The sequence below is a fragment of the Bactrocera tryoni genome, unplaced genomic scaffold (genome assembly GCF_016617805.1).
Source record: "Bactrocera tryoni isolate S06 unplaced genomic scaffold, CSIRO_BtryS06_freeze2 scaffold_926, whole genome shotgun sequence".
Lineage (NCBI taxonomy): Eukaryota > Metazoa > Arthropoda > Insecta > Diptera > Tephritidae > Bactrocera > Bactrocera tryoni.
The window spans coordinates 243,566-257,499 of NW_024396573.1; the positions used below are offsets into that span (position 1 = coordinate 243,566).

Below are 13,934 nucleotides of genomic sequence, written 5' to 3' on the forward strand. Positions count from 1 at the left end.
ATGACAATATTTTATGAGCAGATGGGAAAGAGTAGAAAATCTACTATTTTGTACAAACGAAACAAATACTTCTTATTTTATATGGTTCAAGACTTAAAACATTTATGAAGAATGTGAATTTACCAATTTGAGGGTTTTTTGCACGTACAGATACTAACAATTATCATTAAGAGGTTAACATCAACATTTTGTATTATATATTGTATATATTATATAATTTTTATTTTGAATCTCATTTTGCAATTGCAATTTACGCAACCAACCATAAAAAACACCAGACACTGAGATCATGTAACGGAAACATTATACATGTTGCCGCTCCAATTTTTTTGTAGTAATGACAACTGAGCTACCAAACCATCAAAATGAATTTATATTGAATATTGCTGAACGTGAGCAATAAAATCCAATAAAAACATTGATGTATCGGAAGTATCAGCCACCATACCATGCATCCCAATTAAACGATGTATCACATTAAAAAATTTCGACGGATATCGGCCATCACTACTATAGTCGGCAATCCTTCATACTGTTTCGATGTAAAAACTCCGCATTGAGAAGAATTAAACAGGGGGTCCCGCAGGGTAGTGGGGGACCTCAAGAGAATCAAGTGAATGGAATCAAACCATTGCAGATAAAGAGGTCGAGTTGCCGCAATAATCTAGAGTGACCCTTGCCCAGCAGCCTGCGTGTAGTAGGTTAAACTCCTATTTATCCAGAACCGATCCCGACATACCAAATATATGACGAGCATGCAACGAGACTCTAAACACCCAGCTAACCCTACACATCTTTCTATAGTCCGACTCGTCGAAACAGCAAGTTTACTGGGCCTAACGATGGATGTCCTCGATGACAACTTATCTGAACCACACAAACGTAACAGGATTAAATAACCCTTACAACAAAACAACTAGCTGGCGAAAGATCTGGCCCGCTTTGCTGCAACTTTTAGGATGATGGGACCAGAATCCTGCATTTCGGTGGGGTCTCATGCCTTTAAGGAGAGGCTCCGCGCGGAGGAGAGAGAGGGCAGGAAAGTAACCGCCATAGCCATCCCCCCGGTTCCGTCAACTAGTCGCACTCTATATCGGGCACAAGAAACACTTGTCCAACATGGGCCTGGCTTCTTGTATAAACTGAGCGACACCGATTGAAATAAAGATTACTTCAGTTGAAGTATAGAACTAAGCAGAGAAGCTCGTTTTTTTTTATTTTCATCCGTAACGACAAGGGTATAGGTGAGGATTACAAAAAAAATATGTTTGTTCTTCCGTCTGGCTCGTTCGCACCCAAAATTGGTGACGAGGAGAAAAAAAAACCGAAACGGCAGTTGATTTAAAATTGTGTTTTTTTGATATGTTTATTCTGCGACGGTCAATTTTATGAACTTAGAAAATTCTAAAATAGTTAAAAAAATAACTAAAGTTTATTGCAAGTACAAAGAAACATTTGAAAGAGCATAAACGAAAAACATTTTAGCCACTACTAAAAATAAAACTAAAGTGTAGCGCATAACTAAGTGAAACGAATGAAAAATATATAAAAATTACGCGACATTGATTTGGAACAGTTAGCTATGAAGTAAAAGGAAATAAACTCTAAGGGAATAAAATTTCGGAAAATATAAACAAAACGCTATAACAACAAATATAGCAACAATAACAGTGGCAATAACAATACCAACACCAGCAACAATAGCAGCAATAACGACAAGAACAACTATAACAGAGCCAAGTAAGAATAAAAAAATATATATAAAATGTATATATTGAAAAATTTCTTAGAGTATATAATAATATACGGAAACAATGTTTGTTATTGTACAATAGTGTTAAACGAACATTCAATGCATACACACGAATGTTGCAAAAACGAAAATAAATAATAAGGTTCCAAAACTGTAAAAGTGAAATTGATAATGTGTCTCGACTAAAATAGTGATTTCAAAACTGTTATACTATGTTCGGACCGACAACGAAAACATGTTTTCGTGGGAAAAACTGGTTTTCGCACGAAAACTTGTGTTTTCGTCCATGTAAAATCTGTCAAACGAAAACACAGTTTTCGCTGAAAACTACTTGAAAACTTACATTCCACTCATTATAATCGGTGCCTGCTCTAGTTTAATCAATGTTTTTGGAAGACATATTTTGCCGGCCCTAAATTGTCACTTGATATTTGTTTACATTCCATATACAAATACAGCTGTCACTTGATATTCTCATATTAGGGGGATTCTCTCGCTCCTGCAAAACCTTGCACGGTGCAGAAATCGCAGAATTTTGCTCTTGGTGCAACGGCACAACAACAAACATACGCAGAAAATTATTTGCAATGGCTATAAACATGTCAGACCAAAACCTACGTTTATTTTCGTGCCGTCATATATCACTAGATTGATATATGTAGGTATATTCGGTATAGGATTTTTGCATTTTGTGTCATCGTGCAATCTTGCAAGAGCAAGCGAATGCCGCTATTGATAGTTGTCAGTGAAAACTCATCGAAAACACACATTATCGGTCCGAACGACTTATATGCCACAACATACAAATGCGTTTTCAAAATGTTTTCAATGTCGGTCCAAACATAGTATTAGATAAGTGTCTTTATAACCACAATAGGAAGCATCTAGCATATCATATCTTCAACTCATTTTAAACTGCATTAATGGAATTGCAAAATTCGACGGACGAGATCAGAAACAATTAAATAACTTTATTAGGCAAATTAAAGATATATTAGTTATAATAGACATAACTACAACATGCCACACTACGAGAAACAAAAATATCAACAATAACAATTATATGAGACGAGAATCAAACGCGAAATAATAACAAATCGGTCCGCAATATCAAATCGCAATAAACCAGAACCTATGGATTTTGGCAATGCGAATACAAAACTTTCAGCGGGGCCCACGAAAACAAGTACCTTATACGGTACCGCTCATAAAAAAAAGCCGATTTGACTTTATAATTTTTAAATGGTATCTTTTAATAAAAATTAATCAAATTAAGCACTGTACGTTTAAATATAATATGTTATGAGTATTTAAGCCATATAACTCATAATATCTTTTTGAATAATTGTTTATTAGCGAAAATTCAAATACGCTGTAAAAAACTAAGTTTTCTATTTTAGAAATGCATATAGTAAATGGAGAAAAAAAACAAGTTTTTAAGCAAAAAAACGGGTTTGAATACTTGTATTTAATACTTTTAAAGAGTTTTCTTATATTTTAATTTGACACAAAAATTTAACTTAAAAGTGGGTGTGGCCGGCTTTTTTCTTTATAACACTTTGTAGGCGGTTGGGTATGCTTTCGTATAATTTTTTAAATCTGAAGAAATTTCATTATAACAAGTAAATTCAACATTTTTCTTAAATTTTTTAATGTTATCTGGTTTATGGTGTCGAATTTTGTGCTTTATAGTTGCCTACAAGTACTCAAAACATGGAAGCGACTCATCCCCCAAAATATCTTTATACTCGTAAAAAGTTTATTTGTAATTATTAGTATGTATGGAAAAAAAGCTATACGCGAAAGAAAATGTCAATGTTATCCTTACCAACTTTGTTGCTTTTGAAACACAATAATATCTATTTTCTGCTTTGCAATCAAAACCATCGTTTTTCCTTTAAATTGACTTACTTCACCAATTACTCAAAATATAATATTAAATTCAATTAAATTTTTTTACATTAACAACTTCAACAAACAATGAGAAATGAAAATTAGTGACATTTGATAACGGGATTTTCCCTAAAAACCCAGAAAATCACACAACTGCAAAAACATTTTCGATCGACTTTTTTATGAGCGGGAGTGTAGTTATAGATACACACATAGAAAGTACAAAGTTCATTGCTACTGGAGCAGAGTTCAGCCTGATCAAAGAAAATGTTTGTAATCCGAAATAACAGAAGGAAGTAAATGCGAAGAAACTTTGCAGATTCCCAATACAGACAAACCTCTCCTAACGGACACTTCTATTAGACGGACACCTCCCTTGGGCGGACATTTTTTCATGCACCAAGTTTTAAGTACAATTTTCTGAACAAATCGCCCTCCCTTAGGCGGACACTCTCTTGGCCGGACGCAGGCAGTTCATTGCTACAAAGTTGGACACGAAGCTCTTATCGACGGACATTGACTTCTGTTTTCATAACAAATCAATCAAAAACCTCTCTTGGGCGGACGCGAACCCCTCGTACGCGGACAAAATATGAGAATGTGTGTATGGCGTATGCATAAATAACAGATTAGAACAAATGATAAAAGGGGACTCCAATGTAATTAGGCTGTTCACGATAAGGTGGTTATCGGGTTATGTGGTTATGTGATTAAGTGAACAACAACAAAATGCGGTATGACAAAATAACCAAAGTTGACCAACCTAGGCCCTTGTTTACAGATTATGTGGTTATTTGCTTATTTTCAGTGTTAGAAAGTCGTTGGAATTTTACTAAATGGCAGCCCAAAAAATAAATAAAACTAAGCGAATGGCATTTCCATTTAGATTTTCTTATTGGAAAATCTGCTATTAACAGCTGGTTTTTGTTTACAATCAGCAAATTAAAACCGAAATAAAAAGCAACGAAAAGCATCAAAAATTATCAAAAGTAAATAAGAATCACAAAGTACAAAATAAATATACACTTTTTGTCATTTATTTATACTCTAATTTTAGTGTCTACAGAAACACGAAAGCGCCGGCGAGAAAAGGAGGTGAAAAAATGAACGGAAGCCGAAATCAAATTTCATTGAACTAAAATTGTAAACAATGAACAGCTGTTTGTGTAAACATAAGCAAATAACCATACAACATAGGGTGCTCACGGAGCATAGAGGTTATATTTAATCTAATAAGCACATAACCCGATAACCACCTTACCGTGAACAGCCTAAATGTGTTTATGAAGCGCATGCTTAGGTTTTTTGTTCAGTGAATTGCGTTTAGTGATTGTGTAAACATTTACATAATGCGTAAGATGGCGAGGTCAAACCTGAGCTTAAAAGAAAAAATTGAATTAATCAACGTTAGTGAGGAAAACAATTTGTCCGCGCATTGGCCGAAAGGTAAGTTTTAATATTAAAATCGTGCAAAAATTATTTAAAAATTTTTTTTTGTGTGTACAATTTTTTTTAAATCAAACACAATCGTTTAGTACTACAAAATTTAGTATTATTTTCCTGTTTCACATATTTTTGCAACATAATTATAAACACATTGAGTTCCTGTTGGAATACGTTATTGAAAATGTGCCCAATTTTTGTTATCAGGTTCAAAATTAGAAAAACGCAGGCTGCGCTGGTTATTAAAAATAAAGAAGAAATTCGAACAAAATGGATGTCTGGGAGCAATGTCGAATCAAAAAGGTCATTCATGAAAATCGATGGAAAAGTTGATGAAATGTGTTTAGACTGGTTCAATAAGGGACAAAGCCAAAACATTCCAATATCTGGACCAATAATCCAAGAAAAGGCAAGAGAAATTGCCCGAAAGCTGGGGATTAATGATTTTGTGGCTTCTAACGGTTGGCTACAAAAATCATAATATAACATTCAAATACATTTGTGGTGAAAGTGCTGCTGTTGATATGGAAGACGTGCAGCATATTTCAGATAAACTACCATCATTTCTGATTGGTTATAGCCCTAGGGATGTCTACAATGCGGACGAGACAGGCCTTTTTTCAGAGCTTTGCCAAACAAAACATTGGTTCTTAAAAATGAAGTATGCCGTGGTGGTAAACTATCGAAAGAAAGGTTGACTGTCTTGCTTTGTGCAAATATGGCAGGGGAAAAAGAATAACCCCTTGTCATAGGGAAAGCTGCACGACCAAGAGCGTTTGTATCAATAGATTTAAAAAAGCTTCCAGTAAATTGGCAGTCCAATAAGAAAGCATGGATGACGCGTGAAGTGATGACACAGTGGTTGAAAGAACTCGACAAAAAAATGGAGTTGGAAAACAGAAAAGTACTTTTGTTTTTAGACAACGCAGCATCCCACCCTCGAGATATAAGTTTGAAAAATGTTAAAATACTATTTCTGCCTAGTAACACCACTTCAGTTTGCCAGCCTTTGGATCAAGGAATTATTCGAAATTTTAAAATTCACTACCGAAACTCTCAGGTTAAAAATATTTTGGTAAGCATAGAGACTGGTTCGCCAAAAAAAAATATAAACGTTTTAGAGGCAATACATTTCATAAAAGAAGCCTGGGCAAATGTTCAACCGCAAACCGTAAAAAATTGCTTCCAAAAGGCAGGATTTGACAAAAATAGAAATCTGGCTCCTGAATTCGATCCCGAAGATGACTTGCCATTATCAATGCTGGCTTCGATTTTTGAATTATCAAAAGCCCTTGGAGAGTGTACTCATTCAAATCCGGATGACTTTGTCCAAATAGATAATAATGCATGGACCGAAAGCTCAGACTTCGAGTTAGACGTTATAATTGACGAAACCATAGAAACTATTGACGATAATAGCACTGATAATGAGAGTACTACCGAAGAAAGAAATGAAATTTTCTCAAACGAAACCGCATTGACTGCCGTTTCAAATTTAAAAAGATATTGTAGCGACGACCTTATTGCATTCGGATTGTTGCAAAATTTGGAAAACCATTTGCAAAACAATTTTCTTTTAAAAAAGCAAAAAAACTTAAGCCAGTCTACAATTACCCAGTTTTTCAAGCAATGAATTTAATATTTATATTTTTTATATATTACTTCATGTGAATTTACATGAAATTTATATGAATTTTTGAAGTACATAATACATACATAAATTCCTGTTTAAACAATGTTATATGAATTGTTTTGCATTTAAATCTGAAAGTGATGAGTATTAAGGACATAATAAAATTAAAAATTTATAAAATAGCTACCCACTCCATTGAGCGGCCACCTCTCATGGGCGGACAAAAGTTGACTGACGGTGAGTGTCCGCCCAAGGGAGTTTTCACTAAAGAATTTAATAAAAAAGAGTTCATATGCGAATTCCTTAAATGTAACTTCAACAAGAACTTTGTCGGACTCATTGGTAATAATATCTTAACGAATACAAATGTGATAATAGATTACCCAAGGATGAAGCAAGATATATGCAGAATAAACAATAAGGGAAATAAGGTGGAAATCTTCAATAATGACATAAAAGATAAATATGTCACATAATTTGTGGACACCAATCACCTTAACGATATAAACAACAAGTAAGAAAGTGCTAAGTTCGGGTGCAACCGAAAATATTATACTCTTGCAGCTTGCAGAAATCAAAGCCAGGGAAATACCTTACGGTGTAAAACCAATCATATAGAGGAATGTTCGAATATCCTTATATTCGTTATATAGAGGCTAGGCCAAGTTTTCGTTCAATTTATCTATTTTAGGCACAAAGATGCACTGTTATGATTAAATTGTGGGATTAGAATTGAATTTTAATTATTCTAATTAATAAACAATTCGCAACCACTTATTCGAATATCGAATAGTGGATTACCAGAACTTTGTGGGCGGTAAGGCATAGCGTCCATCATAGTGAGGAAAGTATTATGATTCCTGATTCTAACGCCGTAGTGTTAAGACGTGCTGCCTCGCCAAAGGCCATCCGTTTCTGTTTAAAGACAATTTAATTATTTAAAGTTTAAAGTGGGCGTTGTATTATCAATTATACTATTTATAAATAAAGAATTAAAAGTGGATTAAATAAACAAATAAATGTATCTAAAATAAGTGACTCCTTATTTCAAATTTCTACAAATTGGGGGCCCGTCCGGGATGGCTCAAAAGTGAAAAGTTGGAAGTGGACGATTTGCGTAAGAAATCAACGGGCATACGTGCAGAAGGGCCCAAAAGTGAACGTGTAGATTAGGGCTTCCTAAAGGTACGAGGAACTGTACCTACAGTCCGAGGAAGCGTGGATTGGTATCGTTTGAACACCGAAATCTAACGGCAACTGCAACGGTCAGCAAAGCAGAATAACGGCATCCGCGAACAGTGTTCATTTGCACCAATAGGAAGAGAGCAGCGTAAAATCATATATACATATATTGGCAGTAAATTCATCAGCACGGGAGAAAATAACGGCAGCATCAACTTTACATACATACGTACACTAGGCGTATTAGCAGTTAACAATGGCATACATTGTATACGGATATACATACGTAGTAGCGAAGCAGAACTTGCGGGTTAGAACACCAAGCGTATTAGCAGTCAACAACGATATACATACACACATACAGCGAGGCAGAGAAGCAGGCAATAGTAGAGTGTGAGCGGCGGGAGCAGAACAAGCAAGATAAGTTTTCTTTTCAAATTGTTGTAGTTACACATATGTACATATGCGTACAGATATGCTACCGTATTCACTGAATTACTTAGAATTAGTACAGCACCAACTGTATCATTTGAACTCGAAATAATAATTTTAAACTTACAGTAATTTGTATTTAGCTTATGTATACGTATAAGCGTAAGTAGTAGCAATGTTTTGAATATCGTAAATTTGAATATTTTATAATTTTGTAAAATAATTACATATATGTAGTATATACGGGTTACCCACTCGCAGTGTTACCTATTCAAACGACTATAATTTTTTAGTTTGATAATATTTTTATTGATTCCAATGACAAAAATGTATGAAAATAATCAAAAATTTAGAATCCATTCACTTTAGCTCGATATGGCCACCTTTTGCCTTGACTATGGCCCTCAAACGGTCAAAAAACGAGTTGCATGCTGCACGAATGTGAGCTTGTGGTATTTTGGCCCATTCACGTACAATTGCTTTCTTGAGCGCATCCATACTGGTGTATTTTTTAGTCCGCACCTTGCTCTCTAAAATGGACCAGATGGAAAAGTCCATCGGATTTGCGTCTGGTGAATTCGAAAGCCATTGTGTCGACGAAATGAAGCGTGGAACATGATTTTTTAACCACTCTTGGTTAATTCTCGCTTTATGTGACGGCGCCGAGTCTTGTTGGAACGTCCATTCTTTCCGGCCGAAGTGTTTACGTGCCCACGGCTCTAAAGCACCTTCCAAAATATTTTCACGATAATAAGTCGCATTTACTTTGACACCAGGCTCGATGAAAACGACTGGAGAGCGCCCATCAGCGGTCACGGCAGCCCATACCATCACTTGCGATGGGAAATTACTTCGGGTGGCCATTCGTAGGCTTAAATTCTCGTACGTGCGTTCGGTCAAGTAAACACGGTCATTTTGAGAGTTTATGAATTGCTCAATAGGGAAATTCTTCTCATCAGAAAACACAATGTTCGGAAATTCGCCACGTTCGTGCAAGTGTAACAACTCCTTCGCTCTTTCGAGTCTAACTTTTTTTTGCTGCGGTGTAAGATTGTGTCCTTTTTGGAACTTGTAAGGCTTGACCTTTAGCTCACTTTTCAACAGTCGTTGCATTGAACTTTGCGAAATTTTCAGCTCTTTAGCCATTTGATTACCACTTCGACGTGGATTTCGTTCAAGTCGAGCCTTCACTTTTCGAATCATCTCAGGTGATGTTGCTGTTTTCTTATGACCACCTCCATGGCGTTTTGCGATGCTGCCAGTATCATTGTAACGATTTATAGTGCGATACACAAACATTTTGTTCACTTCGAGATGTTTTAGCTGACGAACAATTGCTGCTTGTGATTTTCCAGCCAAATATAAAGCAATCACACTATTACGTTTAAATTCCATCACGTATAACTTTTTTTTCACACGACACAGACTAAAATGTTTTTGTACGCTTGTAAACAATGGAATGATTTGTTATTGGTGTAAATTTAAGCACGCTGTCATTAATAGTGTGGTAGTTATAGCAGTTTGAATTTGGTAACACTTCGAGTGGGTAACCCTGTACATACAGTGGTGGCCATAACATATGCAACTAATACGTTATATTAGAAAAATTATACTATATATTAGCTTTAAACTTTGAAGACAGTTGATTAAACAAGAAATTATTATAATTTGGTATTTTTACTTTTATTTAACGTTTTAATACAAGAACATTTCATATCCAAAGAAAAAACAAAAAATTCATTTTGATTTCACCTCTTAAATTACGTGGACAAAACATATGCAACTTTTTGAAAACAATCCTAAAAAATAAGTTTTTCTAATATTTTGTTGCAAATCCATTGTTTTTGATTACTTCGGCACATCTTTTCGGCATTGAGGCAATTAAATTGTCTATGGTTTTCATCGGAGTCGATTGCCAAGCTTCTTGCAGTCTATTAAAAAGTTCATCTCCATTTTTAAGGTTATTCCTGTCTATGCGCCTGTTAACTAGCTCCCACAAGTTCTCAATCGGGTTGAGATCTGGGGACTGTGGTGGCCATTCCATAACATCGATGTTATTTGCTTCAAACCCAGACTTGACATATTTGCCGTGTGCTTTGGGTCATTGTCCTGTTGGAAGACCCAACGCAATGGCATTTCCCACTCAGCATATGGCAACATGATACTCTCCAAAATACATTTGTAGTCATTCATAATTCCATTAATCCTATATAATGGTCCAACTCCGTTCGCAGAAAAGCAGCCCCAGACCATTACATGGCCTCCACCATGCTTAACTGTTTTCTTGCAATAACGAGGATCATATCTTTTATTTACTGGCCTTCGCACATAAGACATTCCATCACTGCCTATTAAGTTAAACTTGGATTCATCACTGAATAGAACTGTTTTCCATTTACTAATTGGCCAACTTAGATGCTCTTTAGCGAATTTCAAGCGCTTGGCTTATTTTTTTATCGAAACCATCGGTTTGTATGCGGGACGACAACCTCTTAGTGAGGCTTGTAAGAGGCGCCTACGCACACTTCTTGTGGATATTTGCAAGTCTAAATCTTCTATGATTTGTGATGGGACAATTTCAGGATTTTTTTTCGGTAGTTGTACTATTAAATTGTCTGTCATTTGGCTCGTTTTGCGTGCGCGACCGCCTCGGTGATTAACAGAAACTTCTTTTGTTGTAACGAATTTTTTTATTATTCGCGAAATTGTGCTTTTGTGTATATCACAAAAATCGGAAATAATTCTCTTCCGAAGTTCAATTCCAAATTTGTCTCTTGCCATTTTCAATAAAACAAAACTCACGTTGATTTGCCCGAATTAACACAAGAATTTATTTACAAAAACTAACGATATTGCGTAATTTTCAAAGTGGAAGCTCAACAATAACGGAAAAATACCGCTATAATAGTATTACGTGAACTCAAACTCAGAGTTGCATTTGTTTTGTCCTCGTAATTTAACAGTTGAAATCAAAATGGAGTCTTTTTTTTTTTTTTATGAATGAAATTTTTTTGTATTAAAACGTTGAATAAAAGTAAAAATACCAAATTATAATAATTTCATGTTCAAAGAACAGTCTGCAAAGTTTAATGGTAATATATATGTATATACTTGTTCTGAAATAATGTATTAGTTGCATTTGATATGGCCACCACTGTATATTGTACACCAACAATATCTGATTAAAGTACCATATAAGAAAAAAAGACAAAGAACTTTGTAAGAAGGACGCCGAGACCGTGAAAAGTAAGACTATTAACATGTTGAGGGAAAAGTTAAGGGAACTTAACCTGAGTATAGTTGGGAGAAAGAAAGACTTGCAAATGAGATTGTTGCAATACATGGTTTTCGGGGATGAAGTGGATGATGTAGGAAATGATAATGAATCAGCAAATTCGTTATACACTACAGAAGATAGAAGTGAAAGGATAGCATATCCAGTTTTTATGGATACGGTACCTATAACGTGTACCACTGGGTTGATGAGTTTAACGAGGTTGCTGAAACAGTAGGGTGAAATGATTTACAGAAGTTCATATATGGAAAGCAGTTGCTGAAGAGAGCAGCCAAGCTATTTGTTCGAGGAACTGGAATAATTGGAAAATAGCTTTGGTTGAAGAATTCGGGGGAAAAGTTGAGTGCCGTTGAGGTACATCGTACGTTGAGGAATAGGCGTAAACAACCGAAAGAAAGTTTGCAGGAATACTTATACTCCATTATTGAAATTGATAAGCCAATATCACTTGATGAAAGGAGTATAATAGAATACTTCGTGGAGGGTATCCTGAACAGCAGGGGAAATAAAAGTGTTTTGTATCAAACACGTAGTGTGAAAGAATTGAAAGAGCAAATCCGAGTTTATGAAAAAATTAAAGGTACATCCGTTGCAACTAGTAAAGTTTTCTTTCAGTCGTCAAATGCAAGTAAAGGTACTGAAGACTTGGTTAAGAAGAGATGCTACAGTTGTAATCAGGAAGATCATTTAGCTAGAGAGTGCTCACGAGGGCACGAGGGAGATATTGTTCAAATATGTACCTTTGATACAACGTATTATATTTTAGATAACGTTTAGCGCTTTGGTCGATACGGGATGCTGCGCAAGTATATTGAGATACGATACGTTTATGAAACTAGGAGAAATTAGTCTCAGAAAAGAAAAACAACGGCTTTATGGAATAGGAAAAGGCGAGGTTACAACAATGGGTAACTTTATAGCAGAGGTAACTGTACAAGGTGTGACAGTGAATGTCAAGTTTGATATAGTAAGAGTACAAGATATACCCCGCGCGGCAATGTTGAGAAACGATATGCTTAAATATGTAAGTGGAGCTGGTGTTTTGAAAAGGAAGTGTGGAATTTAGAAAACCTAATAATGGTAGAGAAGTGTTTGATGATACGGGTGCCAATGAGTTGGCGGTTAGAAGTAAATATGCTTAAGTGGGCTATGAAACTGAAATCTCAGTGAGTGAGAGGGTTTCAGCCGAGGAAGTATGCGAAAATAATGTTAGTCCGGAAGTGTCGGGAAAAGAGGTTAGAAGTATATATATTCAAGTGGGCGATGAAACTGAAATCTCAGTGAGTGAGAGGGTTTCAGCCGAGGAAGTATGCGAAAATAATGTTAGTCCGGAAGTGTCGGGAAAAGAGGTTAGAAGTATATATATTCAAGTGGGCGATGAAACTGAAATCTCAGTGAGTGAGAGGGTTTCAGCCGAGGAAGTATACGAAAATAAGGTTAGTCCGGAAGTGCCGGGAAAAGAGGTTAGAAGTAAATATGTTCAAGTGGGCGATGAAACTGAAATCTCAGTGAGTGAGAGGGTTTCAACCGAGCAAGTGTGCGAAGATAAGGCTAGTCAGGGAAAAGAGGCTAGAAGTAAATGTAGTCAAGAGGGCTCGTCGAATGTCGTACGAAGATCAGAGGTACATATGTAGATGATCAAGTTGGGGAAATGCTTAAAGATGGGATTATTCTAAATAGCACGTCGGAGTACAACGACGTAGTTGAGTATAGACCCGGAACGCGAATGAGACATGTGGACGCATTAAGTCGTGTATATTTTTTACTGATTGAAGAGCTCAATTGCAAGGGATAGGGCAGTAAGGAAAGCGTTAAAAAATGGATCTTACGAGAGGTTTTACATAAGAAATGAGTTAGTATATTACGATCTCTTCAAGGAGTTATTAGTTGTATCTGAGGGCATGGAGATTATAAACATAGGGGAAGGTGGGGAATGTTGGGCAGGTAGGGAATCCCGGGCCAGCGCGATATTTTTTTACCTAGTATAGGTTGACAGCTGCAACCAACTGTCATCGGCTCGTCTCATACTAAGCTCAGTTTCTATATAGCACTCGAGCTGTGAACACGTGTTATAACCTCTCTGCGACAACAAAAAAAATTCGACACTCCGAAAGTTTTTTTTCAACTCTGTGTACAGTTGATTTTTTTCACATTTTCCAATAAATTCATCCAGGTAAATATGTTTATAATATTAGTTGAGCCTTTAGCCTTCGACACACAAAAGAAATTTTGCACGAATTTACATTGTGTTCATTATCCACCACCATCGAGCCAATTATTACGGGGAATGTCGGGCCACATAG

At 35.9% G+C, this 13,934-nt stretch overlaps 1 protein-coding gene across 1 annotated transcript in view; it reads right to left on the minus strand.

Annotated features, from left to right (window-relative positions):
• Nucleotides 1–9,482, minus strand: part of LOC120782087 (cullin-associated NEDD8-dissociated protein 1) — a 52,120-nt gene extending 42,638 nt beyond the window's left edge. The window contains exon 1 of the mRNA XM_040114237.1: nucleotides 9,165–9,482. Within this exon, the coding sequence (XP_039970171.1) occupies nucleotides 9,165–9,482 (318 nt within the window). The remainder of the gene's footprint in view (nucleotides 1–9,164) is intronic.
• Nucleotides 9,483–13,934: the final 4,452 nt, after the last annotated feature.